The following is a 24,063-nucleotide window of genomic DNA, read 5'->3' as shown; positions in this document are numbered from 1 at the left end:
TTAAAAAACCAACAACCAACACCCAAACAACAAAAACTGAATTTGATTTATAGCTGAATCCACATGACAGGTTATTAGAAGACAGTTCTCCTTAGGATATGCCATAGACGATTCTCTTTCCCATCATACTTCTTCCTCATTTGAAAAGCTGGATTACTTTTTTTTTTTTAGCAAATTATCTACTATACAGCCTCTGTGTAGGTGTTCTCAAAGGTACAGAGTCAGTGTATTAGGGGATGCTAGAAAAGAAAAAAAGTTTCTGCCCTCACACATTCTGGTGGGACACAAAAGAGTAACGGACAGGAGAAAACTTCTCCCTTCTTCAAACAAAATCTCCAAGAGCACCTGTTGCCATAGGTCTAAGCAGCATTCAAATGTATTTTTACAGCTTGGAATGATTCAGAAACCAAACAAATTGTAAGGTTTTAAGAAGTAATTAAACAAAAAGTTGTTTTAGTAATACTTTACAGAATCATTTGGCAGAGACAAAAGGCAGATTTGAGTTCAACTTGTCAAAAGTACAGTTCTCTCATTTACAGGGGACAAAAGCCAACCAAAATTAATTTTATCTGCCATCCATGAGAATGTTTTTTGTAAGCCACTGGAAAAGTACAGCTGCACACTGGAGCACCAAGATTTTTCACAAGGGATCCACTCTATTTCCACTGGAATAAAAAGTGGGACCTGAGGACTCCTGGCTTCTTTGAAAGCCTCTAACCTAATAGGATGTGATTCAGTATTTTTTCAAGTGAACAGAAATAGATGACTTTCACTAAACTGCCATGTATTTTCTTTCATAGGGGGTCTCTCACAGTGTTAGTAAGTCACTCCTCACTGCTAAGTTTGGGGGTGCTGTATTTTTAGGGAGGAAGCAATTTATTTGGGGGCAAGAATGGGAGCAAAACCATCTTGTGGTTTTAAGTAACCTTCTTACAAATTATTCACGATTCTGTATCTTTCTCTTAGTACATATATGGCACATACAAACTAATTAAGATCTCACCACTGATTTATATTATTCTAAAGAGGCAAGGTTAGATGAAGCTTAATTTGTTGGGGTCTGTCCCCTCCCAGTATGTGCCACAAGCTGAAGTAACAGAAAATGTAATCAAACCGTAACATTTTAAAAAGCCATTTAATACAACCTTTTTGACAGTTTGGGTTAAATTTAATGAAACACAATTATCCCTAGGGATAACTTGCAAAACAGACCCTTTTCAAAATTAAAGATCAGAGAATTAAAATGAAAGTATTTAACCAGTGGTCTTCTCTACACTACTTTCAAAATAGCTTTATAAACAAATGATGAAAAAATACATCATTTATTATAAAAAGTACAGTAATTCAAACAATTGTGTGCAATTTAAAATTTCTGCAACTTTCACAGCCTAAATGTTTTTCAACCCTGAAACATGGAAATATTTAAAGAAAACTCTTCCATCATGTAATTGCTATGAGCTAGAGAGAACTATCTGTACCCTCTACTGACAAACACTACCAAAATTTCTAAAATTAACAGTTACTTACTGCTAAGTTTAATTTTGTCTCATATGCTTAACACTAACAGAACAAGATTAAACCACTTCCCTGTTTATGTGGATCTTCCTCAAAATTCCTAGAAGGAAACAGTTTTTCATGTCAGAAGGCTTGATAAAATGGTTATATTTAAAAATAGCTTTTAAAAAACAGATTAAATTTCAACTTACACGTTGATACTGAAATCCAAGTATTCAAAATACAGCTGAGAGAATAAAGATCACCATGATCATTTAGGTGGTATTTAAAGACTAGAGATTAGCGTTATCTAGATGAGATTAGAACTCTCAACCTGAAAAAATAAGGTCATGCTATACAGCTTCAGTTACAAACTTGTGATTTGGAGCTCTTCTTGTAAGTCACCAAAAGGAAGGAAGCTGCTGAAATGAAGTCAAAATCAGCTGAGTAGCAAATGAAGCTCGAAATACAGCCAACATGCGATTGGAATAGAACCGTCCAGGTAAGGAACATGTCCCTAGCAGGATGCGAGGTATCGCAGCCCAAGGGCCCACCCTAGGACCCACCTTGTCCTATACCTTTAGGGATAGCTGGAGGAGGTGGTGTAAGGCACCGCCCGAGCCTGCAGACAATGCCAGAGGGTGGGGTGCTCAGTGGCAGGGATGTCACTCAGGAGAACCCAGACAGACTTGGGGGGTGGGCCAACAGGAGCCTCACAAAATTCAACAAGGACAAAGGGGATGCCCTGGGCCCGAGCACCCTTGCATCAGTACAAGCAGGGGCTGTCAGACGAGGCAGCAGCTCTGCTGAAAACAACCTGGAGGTTTCACAGAATCATCAAGGTTGGAAAAGCCCTTGAAGATCCTCTAGTCCAACCATGAACCGCACACTGACCGTTCTCAACTCCACCAGATCCCTCAGCGCTGGGTCAACCCGACTCTTCAACCCCTCCAGGGATGGGGACTCCCCCCCTGCCCTGGGCAGCCCATATTGTTTGGTTAACAATACATTTCTTTGAGCATGATGCTAGAGAAGATCGTCTGATGACCCACAGGAATCTATGCTGCTATGATTTTAAAAAGTAATTTCAAGCAAGAAGCTAGCATTTCTATTCAGAGCCATTATTATGAAGTGACATTAAAGAACAGGTAGACTGCAAGATTACAGTAACCACCAATTGCACTGTTCCTGCATCAAAACTTTCAATAAGCATCTAAAATAGAAATAATCTTTAAACATGAAGCACGAATTTTCTTCTTCAAGTCACGTATTTCTACTGCAGATCACAACAGGTCCAGGGACTGTTCACTGGCCCTTTGGCTACGTGTCATAGATTGAGTCTGTACATTCCACATCGTACTTGACCACAGACCTCCTCCCCGTGGCATGTTCTTCTGGCCCCGAAAGCAGGTTTGGGGTTGGTTTGTTGTTTGGTTTGGTTGTTTGGGTTTGTTTTGTTTGTTTAGGTTTTTTTTTAGTAAGCAGGACAGTTTTTAATCTGAACATCCAAAATAATGCAAAAACTAAGCTGGAACCCAGTGTAAATCATTATAATGTTTTCCCAGCATACTGATGGTACATACTCCACGTTCTCAGATACGAGATGAGGGCGCACTGAAGACCTGAAGCTGCAGGAATTCTGGTACAATCTTGAGCATCCTGGCACTGGTCCCCTGCCTGCACTACCCCTCAAACTGTGCCTACATGTTATCTCATTAGATACCAGTTGGCACAAGCTAAAACAGTATCAGGGCTGCACTAGTAGTTAAGCAGCATTTGCATTCACTCTGCAGCCTCATTTCACTAAGAAGTTTAGAAACAGTCAGAAGAGACAAGTCACAGATCACCCCTAAAACATTCTTCAGATCTACAGTCAATCATATAAAAAAAAAAATATCTTAAAAACGAACACTGAGTCACCTCACCCCTTTCCACTTTTTTCCAGAATAAAAACTCCATACTGACTTATCCTCATAAAAAGTTTGGTATCTTTCAGAAAATACAGAAACAATATTCTAAATGACCACCTTCTCCCTTCTCTGTTTCTAAACAGGATGGATGTACATTCCAACTTAAAAAGTCAATCTGCCACAAGAAACTCTGCAATTTCAGTTATCAAAACTAACTTTTTCTGGCAAAATAGCAATACATTGAATGTATTCCATTTAGGAGTGAAAGACACAGAGTTAAAACTATCAAAAAGCAACAGATCTGAGCAACATAGATTCTTATTCCCAGTTTTAAAAATAATTATGCAGACACTTCCTGAAAACAAAACTTTAATTTTTTAAGAAATTAAATGTCTTCAGTAACCTTTCAGGTATCAGCTTTAAACTGTGTCAAGAATTAAAACAGTAGAAGTTCACTGATTTGCTGACATCATTATAGACAGTAGAATATTCCCAACTGTGAGAACAGGCTCATTTAGGCACACAAAATCAGAAAGCAATACCGACCATTTGTAAATGCAGAATACAACGTTCATTTTCTCAATTTCAGCTTAGTTGATGGCTATCTCCAAGTTCAAACCAAAAAAAAAAATTGAGATATAGTCTTGTTTTTCATTTTAGCTAAGATCTAGCATTTGTAAAACGCTGATTCTTCTCAAGTATCTTGCTTTTCTGTCACTTCAATTCACTAACTATAGGCAATGTTTCCCTCATGTAATTAGTTACAAAAGAAAAAAAAAAAAAAATGTATTTTGTGATTTCTTACATGCCCATCACAGTAAGGAGTATATAGGGGTTTACTTTTAATTACTTTCTGGTTTCAGCATTTTGAGTTGAATTACCACCTAATTACAGCTTCATATAAATCCTTAAAAATAGAAATTATACCTTAACAAAATAAGGAATCTCAAAAGGCCGTATCTAGCCACTTAAATTACTTCAACAACATGTAGCCTTCTTGCCAACTAAAGGTACTCAACATCATATGAAGGCCAAAGCAATGTAGTTTAAGAGTTTCTAACAAGCTTTCTCAGCAACTCAAGAGTAACACTGAAATTAATTACATTTTGGACTGACTCTGCATCCTGATTGAAACAGATTATCTTGCACCAATTTAACCAGGAACACTGGTAGAATACAAGAATACGAGTATTTTCACAAGGCAAGTTTTTAGAATTCAGCAATACTTTAATTAACCTCAAAAAATCAGCGAGACATTGAGTTGGCAGTACACACAAGCATTCCTGTCCTTCCACTGCTACACCATAAAGTCACCAAGATTTTAGGTTACACAGCCGTCACTCAGACCTTTGATGGCATCAAGACAATTCCAAGTATGTCACTTGCTCATCTTCTCCATAACGAAGTGTCTGCCTGAAAGCAACAGCAGCACAGTTCATTAGGAGGACCATCACAGACGGAGAAGTAAAGGCTACCATCCTGCTCATCCTCCTTTGACTGCGAGCCTGAAAATGGATCAATTTGGGAGAACTGTGCAACAGAAGAAAGCTCTACAAAGAGACGGCACACTCTTTCACTGATCTAAAGTAATTCGTTTTTTTGTGGCAGCACCTAACTAGAGGTGGGTACAAAGAAGTACTTCACACCTCCCATGCCCAGGCTCAGCAGATCCCACTAACAACAATACCAGCGCTACCTCCAGCTGCTTCTGGCTGCGGGAACAGGTAGTCTTCCCACAAACACTTCCCTCATTTCCAAGTGTTTTTCGAATACCTCTAACCACATAACCAAAGATTTATGCCTCCAGTTAGTGAACTGCTATTTTTTTTCCTAGCCAGACTGCTTGCTTCCAGTTACAGCTTTAACTAGGAAATTCAGAAGAAAACCATGAAACCTTTCCCATCAAGGCTTACTTTACAGTGAAACTATTACAATAATTACTGCAGTGGATAAAGCCTTCTCTGCCCTTTCCACCAACAATTGAAGTATTTGATGTATCTAATGTACATTTGGGATTCTTAGCCACAAAGACATGCAATGTAAACAATATGGCAGTAAATATTCATTTTCTGTGGGATTAAGCCTAAATATGCTCTGCTGTTTGGCACCGTAGTCACAAACTGTTTCTAAGAAAAAAATTTCCACCACCACACAGACAGTGTAGGGGAGAGAAGATAAGAGATGCCACAAAGTCACTGGCATCCAATAACACTTCAATTTCCATATGGAAATAACAGGAAATAAGATATGCTGAATTTTAAGCACCAAGGCAACAAAAACACATTAAGATTTCATCACACAAGAACTTGGCTGTAAAATTCGTAATTTTCTTGATCTTTTTAAAGAGTTCTCATTTTCAGGAACATCAGATAGCTAACAGACCATGTATTCTACCAACCAGCTAAAGCAGACATTTGCATTAATCTGCTTTCCGTTAATTAAGTGGTGGAAACGCATCTCCCCTTCACCAAGAAATCTCTTCCACAATCAGATTCCTTGTCAACCTCTATCTTTTTACAGCCCATGTTCTAATGCTTATTCTCCAGATGATTTCCCAAGGATAAGCACCCAGGACCTGCTATATCTCGGCTCCGAATCACACACGTCTCCAAAAGATTACTGTTGCATGCTGTGTCCACCACACTTGTCTGTGACTAAAGATGACTACTGACTTTCAAGAGATCCAGACACTATTCATAGAAACTTCATAATGATGATTTGAAATAGAACTGAATTACAAAGAGAAATAAGCTATGGGAGTTGAAAGCCAGGCACTGTCAAAACTAGAAGTGTAAAACGTTGGAAGAGAAGGTAGAATCAGTAAGAAGGAAAAACACTGGAGTTACTGTTATTTTTCCCCCTACCTAAAACTAATAACGAAAATGAACCTCTATAGTTAAACAGAGGGAACAAAAAAAGTATTTGTCTATCCTCATTACAAATTATCTGAACCCATCACCGAAGGAATTTCACCCCCAAATTTCAAAAAGGGGGGGGGGGGGGGGGGGGGGAAGAAATGGCATCCAAATACTCTCCATTAAAACCAGCTGAAAACTATTACTCATGATAGCAGTAATTACTTCCTTGCACCCCCACAGAGCAGCAAACACCTCGCACAGAACACCTCCCTCCACCAACTTACATAGCATCCAGCATTTGAAGACAAACTTATTTAAGCTTTTTCTATGAGAAAAGACTTGTGTCTGAAAGGTAGATATGGAAATAAACCCATGACAGCAGCATCTCTCCGGAAACATTTCTCTCTCTAAAGCTCTAGTAGAGCTATGCTTCCATGTTCTAATATTGCATTAGCACTCGTACAGCTATTTTTCATAACCCAGAAGATTTAGGGTTTGAAACTGCTGTTAAGTATTAACAGATTATATAAAAATAGTAACAGAATTTTGATCTGTAATCAAAGTTGTAACACCAACCTGGAACCATGAAACTTTGTAAACTACGTAACATTTATATCTACATAAACATATCTATGCTTGGAAACAGTATTAAGTAGGTTTACAAGTCCTGCTCTCAACAGCAACATCAAGAGTGCTGGGGTATTGCCCAATGATAATGCACTTAATACAAAAAAGCGTACACTTATAAAAAAGGAATCTTGAGCAGAACTTATACTTTAAAAGCAATACTAAGTCTGAAGTGTTTTATTGCTCTGCCTGTGCAATGAAGTGATTAGAGTTCAACCACAATCACGGGCCGCTTGCAGAGAACATACCAGCAGAGACAATTTCACAAACAATACTCCCAGCCCTTTGGCAGGATTTTCAAGTGCTACCAAACTACTAATGAGAGGACAGTCAAAAAAACCTTACAGTAGTAAAATTAAAGAAAAAAGAGTCTCACCTCCCACCCCTCAATCCCTTCAGAACACCTAACCATTCAGCTGCTGAAGCCAGAGCAGTATCTTAGACTTTACAGTTCTATTTTTTTTTTTTTTTTTTTTCCCGGGGGGGGGGGGGGGAATTAAACACTCATTTCCCATGGTAATCATCATTGTGAGTCAGGAGAAGAATAAATTAAAAATCAAAGTTCCCATGCAGTGAAAATGCTACTTCAACTACAAAGGTATCTTTGACATGTCATTTCCTTTAGCACAATTACTCAAGACCTTCTGAGTGGCTTGAGAATGATCTAGCATTAAGAAAGAAAAGAGAAGACTAACACTTTTCTAATGGGCTTTCTTTTGCTTAGGTGATTTTTAGCATGAATTTAGATTAAGTGAGTTTTAACAAATACAGGATTTGTTCCCTGTAAGATACTCAGAACTGCAGAACTACTTTGATGATGAACCACCCAGGTACCAAAGATAGAGCCGGGAGCTCAGTAAAGAAATGATGGTTTGGGAAATAGGGAATTTAACAAAAGGAACCATGAAATGTTAAAAATTACAGCACCCACAATGGAAGATTTTGATTGAAGACAATCCAGTACTTCAACATCTCCCACATTTTCGTCTGCATAGGGTATATATTCTGAAATGTGATAGAAAATTATGAAAGTGCACTTTCTCTGTTCCTGAAATTTCATAAAGTATAACTCGGCAATCACAAAAACTAGAGGACACTGAAACACACATCCTTGGGGGAGGAGATAATATAGATAATATCTAAAGAGAAGCGTTCTTTGATGAACAAGCTGGTTTATTTACTATTTTTCTTTTTTTAAACTCACCTACAATCTTACCTCACCTACAGCAGAGGCACAGGAAGCTCATTCAATTGTTCCTAAGTATTTTATTACTACTTCAGGATCTTCTGTTCTTTATTAAATAAAAAATGCACACAGGTTTATATAAAAATTACAGAACCTTGACCCAGGCACTTTGTTTTCATGTGTAGTTAATACACATTCATCTCCTTCTCTTGAATTAGTACAAATGAGTGCAAACCCACACCCACTTTTACCCAAGCATCTACAAATATTTTAAAGCCTAACATAACACAGATGCTCTTTTTCAAATATCTTAGTCAGAAAGGGGAAATATTTTCACTCCCTTAGCTAAGATTATTAGATTCACTGGAAATTCCCATCCATTTGAAGTACATTTCCAGGATTTCCTACAGCAGTTATAGCTAGTGAAATAACATGCCTTCAACCAAAAGACCACTTCCACACCCACCACGTAGGAAAAAACCCACAACATTTGCACCTATTTAAAGAACACTAGTATTAATTGGCTGTGTAAACAACTGCAGAAAATAGTTGCATGTAAAAATAAATTAATACAGAAAACCAACACCCCCACTCCCCAGCACACACACTCGGAGTAGCTGGAGACTGTAAACAGGAGAAAGACAAACCAGACACCTTCACACCTGAACTCTGGGATTTCTTCAACCTTTGCCAATATTGTTAAATATATAGCCTGGGCAGACTTTTTTCAGACTAAAGACTGGAAAAGAAACAATTTCTTCTGACCATGACATTAGAATCAATTGATCAGGTACGATTTTAAACCGAAACAAGTTACAGTTAAGAGAAGAAACACTACTTATCAAAATGCCTGTACTTTGTGCTAAAAACTTACATAATTTTTTCATTTTGATCGTAAAAACAAAAGCTTCCTGTTGAATTGATTTCTTTTTAGACCTACACCAGAACCGCGGATACTCTAAAATTTTGGGTGAGTAGAAAATAGTTTAATAATTGTTAAATACCTGAACGCTCTATGTGTAGTACTGGAACAACCACCAAAACAATGTCATTAACATGAGGTGCAGTCCGAATTGCAGCCAGTTTCCTGCTCATTTAGCAAAGATTAATTCCATCTTCACAGGCAAGATACCTTTTACCTTACCAAGAAAAACCTGAGCAAGAAATGCTAAAGAAAAGACAGCTCTTGCTGCTTAACCATTCTTTTTAGTAAGTCGGATAGGTAATGTCAACAAGATAACTATTCTGTGCTCTAGGCAAAAAGATGTTAATAGAAGGACGTGGAAAGGAGAGACAGACATGAAGAGCAGATGGCACCAAGTCTTCCAGAAACTGCCAGTGGGGGGGTGGGGGGGAAGTTTTCCTGCAGAAAATGTTCCTGAATTAAGAGGAATGTTGCTCGAGCAACTTAAAAATAAGGTATTAGGAAAAAATTAAAGACACCACTTCTACTGCATGACAAAACTGTCAGAAGACATCGTGTTTTGTTTCAAGAGAGGAATCAATGAATACTCTAATAAAACAAAGAAACCAACCAACCTCTGCCTGTCCTTAACCTGCTCTGTTATTTATCTGGTTAAAACAGAGAGGATTTTTTTGGTTTATTTCTGGCAGCGCTCGCCATTTCACAGCACATTTAGTGCACACGGAATTGATCAATACCGCTACAGACACAAGACTAGACTATCCATTTACTAACCACAAGAAAACGTCCTGTTCAGCAAAATCCTGTACATTATAACACTGAAATTTTAAAAGGCATTGTTATATGGATCTCATTACTCCCTTACACCGGTTACACTGAAAAGCTGAGCACTCGTCTGCTGGCTTTCAGACTGGTAAACAAGTGTACCTTCACACACCGTGCAAGAACGCTAAAAAGCGTTATCAACCTACACAGAGGACTATATACACATCCACAGGGTAAGCAAAGTGCCAGGCTTGCCGTGTAAACTAGTAGTAGACGCGTTACACAGCCCACAATGGTTTTTTTGTGAAACCGATGGAGCTTCAAGCAGAAATGTACCAGCAGTTTCCCCCAACCACTGGTTGCTACCACAACAATTTTCCTCCTCAAGAAGCGTGGGGAAGTCCTCACACCCCGCTGGCTTCTCAGGACTCAAGAGCTGGCGTCTGAAACTCAACTTCTGCTGTTTTAAAGAGGAAAGTAGTAGCTTTTTTTGCAGCGCAAGGCGGTACTGAGTAGCAAAATACAAAGCGTTCCAAATTACTGTTTAGAAACTGAAAGTCTGCCTTTTCAGCCCAATTCTGTGCACACATCTATACAGGCACACACCCCTCGCTATCATTAAAGGACGAGCTAACGCTTTCGGAGCGGTGCCTATTCTAAACTAATGAAGCATTAATGAAGGTTGCCATTCACCCGTGAATGGTCCGGAATAAGAGATCTAATTGAAGTTAAGAGTATTTCAGCTGGGTAATTCTTATTTTTAAAAAAGAAAATCACCATGAAACCCTAATAACTGCGCTGCCAGACTACTGTATGTGACACTAGGTGGTTATGCCTCCACCTTTGTTCCACACAACTGATCTGAAATCCAAGCGCCTCACGCGTTTGAAGTGCTCATGTTATACATTTTTAAGAATAACGATGAAAACAGCTTCTGCCTTTAATAGTCAACTGCCATCCCCAAACATAGGTCATCTGAAAAAAGGTTTCTCCTCATTCACACTAAACAAAGTTAACCTCAAGCTCTTTTAAGTGCTGACACCAAAGCTTTACGTTTAAAAACCAAGACCATTCACTTACCTGAAGAACAAGAGATAAGAAAAACAGCGAACGCCAACTTAGTAGCAGCTCCCATTTTCCAATGCTGTTAAAACATTTAAGTGACTTAAAGTATCCAGTTTCCTGGGTCCTGCAAGCTGGAAAATCTCCCTTCTTGCTGAACCGTTATAAAGCAATCTATAGCAACACTTCTGCAGCAAATAGTGTTCATAAAACAGTAAAATCAGATTTGTTTAGACACTGACGATCTCTCTCCGGCTCTTTCTAGCGAGAATCCGGGTTGAGGGATGGATATATTTGGAACCGTGTTTCAAAACACACGTGTCATTTGGCTTCTGTACAAACGGTGGCAAAATTTAATTCATAAAAGTATGCTACGAATCCACTTTAAAAAAAAAGTCAACAATTAAGCTGCTGGACACGACGAAGTCTCTGAGCACACTCCAACTCTTTTCCACATCAAGCTCCGTGAAGCATCCCCCGTGGGTGCCGAGTGTCGGGGAGTCGTTTCGAAATCGGTAAACACGATGTTTTCGTCCTGGCTCCCCTCATACAACATGTAGTGTTTGGGAGAAAAGTAGCTCCATTTCAGTTTCAAACCTCAAAAGCCTCCGGGTGAAGGGAGGAAAATTTGTCAGTTTGTTGATGAAAACTATCTTAAAAAAAAAAAAAAACGCAAGCCACCAGCTAGCTACACGTGGGCAACGCTTGGGTTTTCTTTAATAATGCTGAGGGATTTAGCGTAACCCAGAAAAGGGGAGAAACAACAGTTTGGTAACAAACCAACCTTCGGGCTTCCCGAAAAGTGGCAAATCTCGAGTCCTTCCGCCAGTCACCGAGAGCCGCTCACCTCCCCTTCTCCCCCCGGTTCCGCCGTCCTTCTCCCGGGCCGTGCAACCCCAGCAAGATTTCAAATTCTTCTAAGAGATTGCCATCCCCTCCCCCCCAAGAGGCTATATTTGGTATTTAAACACAGAAGAGTGACTGGAAAAAAAAAATAAAAATAATAAATGCAGTATCCAGCCGCTGGGGAGGAGGGTGATATATTCTTTGTGGCAAATCCTTCCTTGAGTGCCGTGCTTCTCGGGGAAGTCAGCTGCTTTGGAAGCGAGGAGGCGAGCCAGGCTGCGGGCACCGGGGACGACCGGGCTCGCCGGGCGGCGGGTTTGGGTTTCTTCCTCCCGCGAAAGCAGGCTTGGGACTCCTCTGCTTGATGCACACTCCTTTCCTAACTCCTCACGGACACATTTCTCCCTCGCCGCCCCTCCGCCCGCCTCACCGCTGGTTCAAACGGAGACCCGAGGCAGCACCCACCCACCCACCCCCCCCCACAACCCCCCTCAATCCAGTCCTTGCCTTTTTTTTTTTTTTTCTCTTCCTTTTAGGAGCAAGGAATAAGAAGCAGCAGGGCTGGAAAGGAAAAGCCTGCTGGGCTCCCGCTGCCTGCTCCTCGTGTCCCCCACAGAGCGCACCAGGCAAGCCCCGGGCGGCGGGCAGTGGGGGGAGGAAGCCCCTCGTCCCCCTCTCCCCTAACTCTGACCCCGGCTCACTCCCGGCTCCGAGGAAGCCGCCGCTGAACGCAACTCTCTCGTCTCCCGGGCGGCGGAGGCAGCGCGGCTGAGACCAACTTTGTCCCTCCAGGAGTGCAGTTTAGGGGTTGGCGAGGAGAAAAGGCCGAGCCCGGGGTTTTTCTCTGGGCGGCGGCGGCGGCAGGAGCCGTCTCTAGAGTCTCCCGAGTCCAGCTGGCAGCTCGGAACAGCCCTCCGTACCCTGCTGCTGTTGCTGCTCCCCTGTGGTAATTTCATATCTACCCATTCACTTGTGTGGCGTGGAGAACGGACCCAAGATGGCGGCGCCCGGGCGATTGTTTTTGTTTCCTCTCCTCCTCCTCCCCCCCTCCCCCACAATCACGGCAGCCCCTCGCGCGACGCCGGGCGGCCGCGCGCGCCGCCCCGGATTGACAGCAGCCCTGCCCACTCACGACCCAGCGGCCGCCGCTTAGGCCCCGCCTATCTCCCCCATGCCTCCTCCCCTCGTGGCGGGGCGGGGCGGTGCGCGCTCCCGCCTTCCCCCCGCCCCTACCTGCCCGCGCGCACACGCGTGCGCGCGCCTCCCTCTCTCCCCCCTCCCTTCCCGCCTTCCCGCCCGCCTCTGGGCGCGGCCCTTCGCCCGCCCGCCCCGGTGCTCCGCTCTTGGCCGCTGCCCCCGCCCCGCTTCTGTCCCGCCCGTTCTGCAGAGCGAAGGTCGTTTAAGGGCCGGTTTCTGCCGCCTCTCTCCTGGGGAACCCAGGGCGGCGGCTGCTGGAGGCAGCCGTTACCGGCAGGTGTGAGGGATGGGCCTGACCGCGCCGCCCGCCGGCACCTGCTCGCTGTGCCCGGCCCTGCCGGCGCCGGAGGAGGAGAGCTGGCGCCTGCCGGTCCCCTTCCCCCCCCCCGTTATTATTAATTCACCTTCGTGGGGCTTGTTCTGGATGTTCGGGAGCTTTTCTCCCTGACCGCGGCCCTTCCCCGGTGGCGGAAAAAAAAAAAAACAAAACTACCACAAGAAACGCTGTGAGACCCGGTGTAAAGCTGTGAGCTGCTATCAGCGATGTCAAACGCCGCTTTCCTGGCCTTCTGCCTCACTCCCCCACCCAGAAATGTCCCTGCTGCTCCCTGCCAGGGAGTCCTGGCCGGCAGTGGGGCCTGTGGTGGTCCCCAATGGCAGGCACGTTCCTCGGGGTAGTCGCTGCCACCACAACATCCAGAGTGTCTTACAGAAGTCTTACAGCCTTCGCCGCCACACCAAGGTACTACGTTAATAGGGGGTTGTACCTCCACAGCGTATCACGTGCGATTCATGAACGTTTGCGCGGGTTGCCCTGAAGAACAGGGGTGCTGCGCTCCCATGGTGGTTGCGCTTCCTGCCCCTGGCAGCTCGCTTCGCCTCCCTCTGAATCACAACAAACTTCTGTTTCCTCTCATTGTTTGTCCTTTGGCTGCCACAGACCAGCGGCTTGCGGTATTTATTTGTAGGGAGATAGCCTTTAGAAGTTTTGCGAGACGGGCACAAGACTACATTGTTTTACGTGCTGTGCGAGAGCAGAACGAGCGGTCTGTGCTCCACGACGTGGGTATAAAGCAGTACATGTGCTCGGTTTGGAATAGAGGAGGGAGAGAACAGGAAGGACAAATAATTTCCAGTGTTCTTACCTTTTGGAGAAGGTGTGTGTATTGGTGGTTACTTTGTCTCCTTCTAGGTAAAAGGCTTTTGTACTACATTATCCCCCTTAAGGACAGTGGTTCTGCTCTTTTGTGAGTTTGGTGACGCTCCCTACGCCTTTTTTAAAATGGATGCCATTAAATACCTTACTTGTCTCTGAATAAAAAGGAAGACTTGTCTCTTAGATCTGGAGAGCATTGTGGGAAAGCGTAAGGGCCTTCATGCTGGCCTTTAATTTCTGTGTTTTATAAAGGACTGTGCTTGCATAATCAAGAACTCCAAGTTCTCTGAAAACTGGTTATGTTGTTTGCTAACCCTGGATCGGTATTGAGTGATTCCAGATACCTTCCTTTTCAGTCTGCTTGATGGCATGGTTAAGTTTTTTGGGTTGTGGAATACTAGGGGGTACTAGATTGGAAGGAGTATTGTATGGATTTCACATATGTGAATATACAGCCAAGTCAAGGCTGAGTAATACTGCCAAGCTCAGCTGTGCCAATTCACTGATCAACAGACCACTAACACTTCGATTCAGACATGAAGCAATGTAGATATTTCAGTCTATTTATGTTGAGGGATCTGCTTGACTTCTTAATCAGGATTCGAGCATCCTTAGTGGTTCTCTGCCGTGTTCAAACACTTCCCGACACTGAATTCATCCAGTGATGATATTTTTGATGATTTGAAACATCCAAAAAAGCAAAACAAGATGTAAGGGATTGTGCACATCTAGAAGCATCAAGACATGTGGCAACACTTTTTATGCCATCTTTTATCCAAGTATTTCAGAGTGATTTACAAGCATTAATTAATGTATTACAACACTCCTACTTAATCTGTAGTTTTTAATATTCTTCAATAGCAGAATATTTAAACGTGACCTGTTCTGCAGGTTGTATTTTCACTTGGCTCAGCTTCTTCAAAATGCTCATCATGTTGCCACATGAGTAGGAAATTATAGCTAAAAATATTGCTATTGTACGTGTGTGTGTGAAAATATGTATATATACTTCCCATTGTAGGTATTTGGCTTTATTTTTTTTTACTGACAGAATGTAAATTATGGTCCATGTTCGTATTTTACCAATGATTTTTAATAAAAATAGAATAAATACGTCAGCTACGTAACAGCATTTGCATGAATGTCATAGTAAGGAGGTGTCTCTTACTCAAGTAGCTTATTATGCTTAAGCATGGGTGTTTTTTTGCTTGTAGGATTCCTTTAGCAGAGCAAAGCCTTCTGGCCATCCAGAAAATGCTAGAAAAATAGTAATAGTATAGGGTTAGTCTTGTCAATCATGTGTTTATGGAGACTGCAGGAATCACGAAGGAAGCGATGTCTTTCCCTCTTTTCCTTCCAGTTTTGAGGCAGCATGGGAACATGGCAAGTGGTATATGACTTAGGATGACTAGTAGTAACCAGGATCAGGCAACCTGCTCACAGTTTCATACCTTTCCAGAAGCATCAGCCAGTTTTCAAGCCCACTGGTGCTGCACATAAGCCTTGCATCCTTTGCAGACCTACCTAGCTAGCATATGAAAAGAAACAAGCAAGGAGAGGTACAAATATGGTCATTTTTGGTATGCAAACAATGAAAAACAGTTTTGTTGTGTGGATGCAGCACCATAATATTGTTTCAGTTATGTCATTATAGGCACAATATCAATAGAGCTATCTATATCTGCATTAGGGATTTGCTTTCAATTACATTTTTTTTTAAAAAAATCAGGTAGTTTGGTGCAAATATTGTACAGATCTTAGTAGAAATTGCCTACCATTTTTGTGAGGTACTTGATACAAAATGCTTTAAGGGCTTTGGGCTTTCTCTAGGCTGTTGCTTTTATTGCTAGTAAAATGATGAGTTTCATCCCAAGCAGACATATTAAATGTCAACACAGTTGCTGTCTCCTCTTTTTTTAAGTGTCTTTTTGCATGCCTTTCTGATGTGAATTTTGGGGGTGTTTCCCTTTTCTACCTTTTGACTTTTCGTTTCTATTTTCCTTTCGCCTTAAACTGCAGATCTTTTCTCCCTCTTCTAAGATCAATCTGTCTATGCATTTTTAATGAATCATTTACTGTGACATATGAGCACTGAAGATACAGTGTCAGGGACTTAAGCATCTGTGGAGAGCTTCTGTGCAGGAGTAGCAGCAGCAAGATGAAATGGATGTGATCTTAGTTTCATTCTTTTGTTCATGTGGGATGGTACTTTGCCTAGAGGCAGCACAAATATAACTTTCCTTCTAGGGAATAATGAGAAGAATTAAAACCTAGCAATGTCTTATTTTTCTCTTCAGAGCGCTGCTAGGAATAGAAGATTTCGACTGTGCCTTTGCTATTTCCACACTTACCACTGAATCAATACTGTTTACGCAGAAACAGCATTATAGGTAAGAAGCTATTGTGCAAGGCTCATTCATAGGAGCTATACAAGCATTTTTAAAACAGAGAGTGGGAAACATGGGGTTTATAATATCAGGAGTAGCATCAACAGATATAACCCTTGTCATTATCTCATTAATCTTCCCTCGTGATCTAAGTAATTTTCCCTTTGAAAATCTGAAGGAAGAAAGGACCACGTTCAGACACTGTCCTTACATAACCAAACCAAAAAATGACCAAAACAGCAAGAAATTAATCCTCCTCAGGGATCTCCTCCTTACCAGCCTGCTTAACTTTCCATGCTGTGGGAAAAAGTGCAGATACTGGAGGACAGCCTAATTTTTTTAACAGATAAATAACTGCCTGAAAGTTATTTTTGATTTCATATGAATATGCGTAACTTATGTGAAACTCATAATATTTTAAAAGAGTTTTAATACAAATTTTCAGGTTTAGTGCAGTGGACAGATAATTAAATTGCTACAATTTATTCATTATTTTGCATTTTTTACTCTGTTCCAAAACTACTGAGGTACTTTACAGTTGTATGGATAACACAGCTTTAAAGCATGAAAAAATGTAGAATAAAACAACCTTTTAAATGTTGATGAACTGAAATGAAATCAAAAGCTTGCCTCTGGTATGCTTGTGGATTGGGTCAGTATATACGTCCATCAAAATTTTCTCCTTTTACGCTTGTAATCAAGCTTATAAATTTTACATGCAGTTGTTGAATGCAGCTGATATCCAGAAAGTAAAATACAAGCTGAAATCATAGCTGTGTTTCGGATTCAGGTATTTTGGTGTTTGGCCAAGTGTGCTCATTTTATTCATGTGAGCAGTACTAATAACTACAAATGAATAGGATTTGGCCTGTATTGTGTTATGTAAAGCTATTTCTATAGTGAGTTTGTGTGTGTGACAAATTCCTTTTTAATGGAATCAGATGGAGCCTGTAGACCCACACTAAGATGAGTGTTGCCTTGCTTTGAGTTTAAAAACAAACACATAGATACAAAATTTTACAGAAAATAGCACTTAAATACAATCTCCATTGAGTCATTTTTGTCAAAGGCTACATATATACCAATGATTATTTTTCATTTTTGATCCGCTGTCTAGACTTTTGTTTTCTTAACATACTTGTGCAGAGATTCAGAAATACCTAACCTATTTTCTTGGAGGACAGAGTGATGTTTCTTTCGAGGATTTGCACTGTCTTGTCAGAAAAGATCATCCGGCTGGAGCTTCCTGTTGCTTTCAGACACTACATTGTCTCTTAGAGGCAGTCTGTTTTGTCACAGTTTTTTATTCCTGTGGCATTTATCATATAGGATTTCATACATATTTCATAGTAAAATTAAATTTTCTAGATATTGAACTACAGTCCTCATTTATACTATACAATCCTTTTTTTTGAGGTGCCATGAAGAATCCCAGATGAATTCTTAAAACCATACTCGGTATTATGAAAACAAGGTTCTTCAGGTCTGTGTAGCGATTTTTCTTCTCGGAATATAGTATGATAATTTATATACCCCTTTAGAAACAAACTCCGTGTTCATCACAGAAAGCAAAAGTGCTACAACATTGTAATGTTTTCACCATTGTTTTTGATGAAGTCTTAAAATGTGTGACAAGTGTTTTCTTTCACTACAGTGTCCTGATAATACTAGATTTTAAAGAATATGTCTTTCACACTTACTTAGAAAACCTTTATATGTGTGTATATTCGTTGATAAAGAATTACATATTTTAGACTGACAATTTGTAATTAAATAGTCATAAGAAATAGGAGGACAAAGTGGGAAGAGATTGTCCAATATTTAGAGGATTAAATTGTGTGCTCTTTAGAGTTATTTTGTTAATATGACTTTTGTTTTTTTTTTTTTGAAACAAGAAAAATACTTGAATAGATGTAATTACTTATGATGTCATTCAAAATATACTAGAAGCTTTCTGTAGTGACTGAAGGATGGGATCAGGAGAGTTGGCTAATTTTCCAAGCTTTGATATATGGTTTAACTTCAGAGTTTAATCACAAATTGTGTACATGTATATTATTTTTATTGAACGGTGTTAGAGGAGCACAAGAAGGTCAAATACACTGTCACAGCTAATGCATATGTTTTTCATAAACCAAAGATGTTTTATCAAAAGTGTACCCAAAGTCTTCGTCTATTTCTTAGTAGCAGAAACGATTTATGGGAGCTTGATGAAAAGCACAGTACAAGTGTCAGGTATACAACCTAGATTCTAGAGAAAACTAGATCTGTTCTGCTCATTGAATCAAAATGAAACACATAGAAAAGTGCCCCCAGGGGTGGGGGTGGAGAACTTGAAGAGAGTGGGCTAGTTATCAGAGCTGTGATGTGCAGTCTGGATTCAAAGTTTAGCAACAAGTTGCATATATTTATAGTATTTTTAAACAAACTGACAACAGAGCTTGTCCTTTGACTCTTCGTTTCAGCCCTGAATCTTAAAATGTTGAGTTCTTTTGTAGCAGTAAAGTTGATAGGACAGTAATAGTCGACCAACTGAAATTAAAAAGAAGTGACAAAGATTGAGCTGCAAACCTTAAGAATGTGGCTTCTGGAAGTCTGTCTTGGAACAACAAATGAGAAGGTCCCGATAGGTTAGTAAAGGGCGTTGTGCTGACTGCAGTGTGGAATGATGAGATGAGCTAGGCAGGTTACAGGTATTGTCACGGGCCAGGTTTTCAGGAAACAAAGGGAACTTGAGCTCTGTATTTGTGGATTTTAGAGTTTGCTAGCAGAGACAAACAGTGATAGCTAGCTGGAGAAACCCTTCGACAATGAATCGAAGGTCTGCAGGTCTAGAGTTAGCTGCCTGGAGCAAGAGGAGTGAGAGGCCTTTTGTGAGAATACATGTTAACAGTTGTTTCTGAGTCTGTCTGTCAGAGAGGTCCCCTTGTCCCACTGTAGTAATTTAAAACCTCAGTAAATATTCCTGGAAATATTATTTGATTGTGTTCGATGTCATAGACAAGATGCGTGCTGGGAAAGACGAGTGAGTGCCAGTTTTTGGTTCAACAGATAACTTAATGATAAAGTTCCCAACAGAATTGTTAAAGAAAAATAAGGGGAGGTGGACTTTTTGAAGATTCAGACGGATTGGAGGATACTGGCGCTCAAAACTGGTTTTGCTAAAATGTGAAGAAATAGAGGCTCCAAAATGTAACTAATTGGTTTCAGAAAGAAATGGCAGCTGGGAGTCAAGTATCAAAAAATCTGAGGCTATTGAATTTGAGAATTGGTCATTTGAAATTTTAGAAAAGAAATGTGAAGATCCAGGGTAATGAACGAGCTACTAATAATTGTGGCTAGTTGAAGAATGTAGGATTAACCCTTACAAGTATATTATGTGGCAGAAGAAGTTGTCCTGCTTCTAGAGGCAGCAATTATGGGCAAATATAGCCTTCCTGCAAAGGGAAATGATTGGAACATGATTTAAGACCCCCTTCCTTGAAAGAAACTTAGCCACTGATGCTCCTGCTGTTGTTTGAATACTTGACTCCAAGCAGCGAATAGTGGCTGTTAGAATTCCCATTGTGAAAGAGGAACAGCTACATCGAATAAATACTGATACAGAGTAGAATTACAAAAGGAAGGGGAGCTTCCAGAGCTTCTGTTGTATTTGTTGAGGGTTGTATTTTTTCTAAATGTTTTTTTCTCTATATATTTTTCTATATATTATATAGAGTCTGTATTTTTATATATATTTTTTCTATATATTTCTAAATGATATGTAGCAGAAAAATCTATTACATCACTGCCTGAGCAATGAGATCTGACAGCATTAAAGGTGAGAGCTGCTGTTGCCTCTCAGTGTTTCACTTTAAACTGCCTCTTCCAGTGTCTCACTTCTCTGACCTACCAAGTAAAACACTGCTTTTTATTAAAGGTAGTTATGTAGAAATGTAGCAGGAATCCTGAGGAAGTCAGGAGTGGGACTCTGGGACAGTGTTGCCTGATAGATATGAACTGGTCTAAGTTAATGTGTTTTGGTTTCAGCCCATAATCAGTGATTTAGGGTTTTCATAATTTCTGCACAGAATTTAAGTAGCATTAAAATAATCCTGCCAACAGCAGCTCAGCCTGCAGACACCCCTTTGTTCCTGTTCACTGTTACAAAAATAATACCTCTCCCCAAGTGCTGTAATTCCTGAAAATCTGGCACATTACAGGTTTCCTTGTAAAGAGTATGGAAGATTCCTACATTTGACCTATTTCAGATCTAAAGGACAGAGCAGGTTTATAGCCTTAGAAGTCTCTCAAGGAACACCTACTAGCTGTCCACTACTTTATTATAAAGAAGAGAATCAAACTGTAACATTTCTTTCTGATGATTGTGCCTTTGGCAAGATGGATGGGGTGAGCCAATCCAAGGCGATTTAAAGTTCTGTAAATTAAAACCTATAATCTTGCTTCGGCAACCCGTAGAAGATCCCAGCCTTCTGCTGTTACATATGCTTAGCTGTCGTCCACCTCACCAGGTAGTTAAATCCTTCTCCAGCTTCTACTGCTGAATAGTTTTGGGGCAGATTCATCTACAAATTATAATAATTAGAATTCAACCATTGAACAAATAATATTTTAATGTCTGAGATGACAAAATTTCATTTACTCCCTATAGTGAGAAGTTCGTTCAGTTCAGGCTATTTTAAAAGGAATAAAAGCTAACCTTTTTTCCATTTAACTAGTAAGTTTTGTACATAGCAGTCAACCTTTCTAATATAAAGGCTCATTTTTTGCCTTCAAATCCTTTAGGCAATGAAAGCATGCTTCTAAGGTTGTTTTTTAGTGATACATAGTGCATGTACCCTGTTTAAGGAATATCAAGTAATTAACTTTCATAAAACTTCAGAGAGGAAAGTGGTTTTGTTTGTTTTTATATGGGGAGCTAGGGAAGCTGAAGTACACACACATGGATACTAGATTTTTTTTTTTTTTTACATACTTGCCTCAAAACATTTGAATATTCCATTGGAACACCACCATTTTGAAGCTATTGGTCACTTCTGTTTATGAGTGTATTGGTGGTTTAGTAGTAGTAGTAGTAACAATGAAGTTTGTAAAGGTGTGAAATGAAAGTGGGCCTTTTTGGCCAAGGATTCATACACTGACAGTGATTGCCTCAGCCATGAGACCATCATTCCTCTTTTTACCATAAATGCTGACAAACTAATGGCATAGCCAGGAGAGCTGGCAGTGTAGTTTAGAGGTCCCTCTTTCTGTGCCGTTTCCTAAATAATGTCTTTCTTTTCCAGAGAGGTTTATTTAGTTGTTTCACCATTATCATAGTCTGTTTTTTCTCAAAGTTCGTGAGAGATTTTCACTTCCAGTAAGGTGTTTCTTGAAGGCCACAAGCACAGTTGTAGAAAACCGCAGTTAGTCTGTGTCCTAAAGCCTATCAGGATCTACACTGAGAGAAAAGAAACTCTCAGACACTTGACCAGCTATTTGGAAGTCGGAAGGTGGGTGCCAGTGTGTCTAGCGTTTCAAAATCAAGGTGGATTAAGAGCATTAAGGAAGCTTAAACAGCTCTTGGGAGAGAGATTCCCATGGTCTTGAAGGCTTATTCCACTGGAACAGTTGCTTGGCTGCAATTTGGGTTGAAAGATCAGGTGGTTTTCTCCTGGAATTGTGCATGGCACTACCTAGTTTTCCTCTTTTTATTAAGCAAACTCAAAATTTGAATGTTCAGGTCATGCCGAGTGCTTCACATTTGAGAAGGCTCAGACAACACTTCTTGCGAAGTTTAATGGACATTGCTGTGGAAGTTTTCAGGCACTGGCTAAAACAAATGAAAGGAAAGAGGCAGGTTTTTTTCTTGTTTGATTCAGGTTTTTCTTTTAATGATCTGTTACAACTAATAGTCCCAATCTATATTGGTTTACAAGTTTTATTGTCATTAAGATATCAGGCAATTCACTGAGTTATGTTGGAGGGAAGGACTAAGACGTGGTCGGATGTTTCATCTGTTTTAGCTAGCATAGAAGAATTTTATAGAACCATGTTGTCTCTTGTAGCAGTGATGGGAGAAACCAAATTAGAATGTAAGAACAGACGCTCTCCCTCGCATTTTCCAACTAAATAATATGGAAGCATTCAGTTAATCATAGTTTTGGAAGCAGGTTTAATGAAGTTAATATAACTGAACTGCAGTAACTTTGTGCAACTGTGGAGCATGTTTCAACTCAGTGTATAGGATATAGTATGCTGTCAATTGATCATTTGCCATGCTTTTTCATAATTCTAGAATGGAAATTATCCAGGTATATTTAGGAATTGTATAAATAACTGATTTACTTGTGGATCTTCTTAGGATCATCAACATTACACTGCATCTTCTAGAGCCTAATGTCAGTTGAAGAAAAACTCTTCTCATGCACAAGATTTGCTTTCTAGAGTAGCAACTGTACCTTGACTTATTGTTGAGTTTTTAGCAAACAAACTACAAAATATTGAAACAACCTTTCTTAACTATTATTTTTAAATAATAACATGCTGTTATCTTTAAGCCCTATTAGCTGATTCCTGCCTGAGAAAAACTTAGTGGGATACGCACCATATAAAACATCTGTTAGCAGGTGATTATTCTTCTGTATTACTGCTTTGCTTAAATTCTGCTTAAGATTTGTATCAGGTAAAGATGTGCTTTTTTGGTGGAGATTGTTTTTTTATTTAACAAGAATGTAATTCCAACCTTTTTATCAAAAGTTTCTTAAAAATACATCGATAAAATATTATGTAAAAAAGGTGGCAAATCAGTCAGCATGAAATAATTTTTCATGCAAGTTCTAGTAGAGAGCTCCTAGTACTTGCCATAGCTAATACTTCTGGTAGAATTGCTATGTCAATACAGCAACGAAGATGAACCCTTCAAACAGACTGTAGAATATGCTGATGCGATGCAGTAAGCTTGTGATTCCGCATAAAGCCAACACTTATGGATATGTATTTTTTGTGAAATCATACAATAAAAGCATCCAGGTTGTCCAGCTTTTTGTGAAATCAATACAATAAGAGCATCCAGGTTGTCTGGCTAGTGTTTGTTACAATGATGTAGTAATGGGAAAATTGGAGTGTCATTTCCTTTTGGTTCTTCTGGTACGTCTGCTGTTACTTCCGGTTGATTCTCTGTTACCTTTGGAGCATTATTGGATATTTTAAGCAGAGACTGAAACGCTTAGAAGTGGCCTTATTATAGAGAAGGAAAGTTGCAGACTACAGACAGGTTCGAAGGGGGTCAAAGGATGGCAGGACAGGTGAGGGTTAGAGAGGTGGGAAGAATGCACTAAGTGTGTCATCAGCTTTCTCACAGAAGCTGCATTGTGCGAGGTCGGGAAAGTACTTTTCTCCTGTTAGCATCAAGCATACTGTGAGGCAAGTGACTTGGGAATCAGATTTGGAACAGAGTTACCTCAAAACTTATCTATTTTTCAAGCTGCTACAGCAATTTCTAAGCTCTCCTCTGTTAGGCCCCTCTGTAAGGCACATGGCAAGGCCATTTATATGCTTTAACTATTCCTGTGTTCTGGAATGGCATTTGTGGATTATTAGCAGTGATAGACTATAGCGGAGCTTTAGTTACACTCATGCTATACTTCCACAAACACTTTAAGCCAGCAT

General features: G+C 40.3%; 1 protein-coding gene across 2 annotated transcripts in view; it reads right to left on the bottom strand.

Annotated features, from left to right (window-relative positions):
• ACVR2A (activin A receptor type 2A) overlaps nucleotides 1–12,681 on the bottom strand; it is a 70,144-nt gene extending 57,463 nt beyond the window's left edge. For both annotated transcript variants that reach the window (XM_074873808.1, XM_074873809.1), the window contains exon 1: nucleotides 10,846–12,681. In XM_074873808.1, the coding sequence (XP_074729909.1) occupies nucleotides 10,846–10,900 (55 nt within the window). In that variant the 5' untranslated portion in view covers nucleotides 10,901–12,681. The remainder of the gene's footprint in view (nucleotides 1–10,845) is intronic.
• Nucleotides 12,682–24,063: the final 11,382 nt, after the last annotated feature.

The sequence above is a fragment of the Strix uralensis genome, chromosome 6, assembly GCF_047716275.1.
Source record: "Strix uralensis isolate ZFMK-TIS-50842 chromosome 6, bStrUra1, whole genome shotgun sequence".
NCBI lineage: Eukaryota > Metazoa > Chordata > Aves > Strigiformes > Strigidae > Strix > Strix uralensis.
The sequence above is the reverse complement of the archived record's forward strand: the minus strand, read 5'-3'. Positions and strand labels throughout refer to the sequence as shown.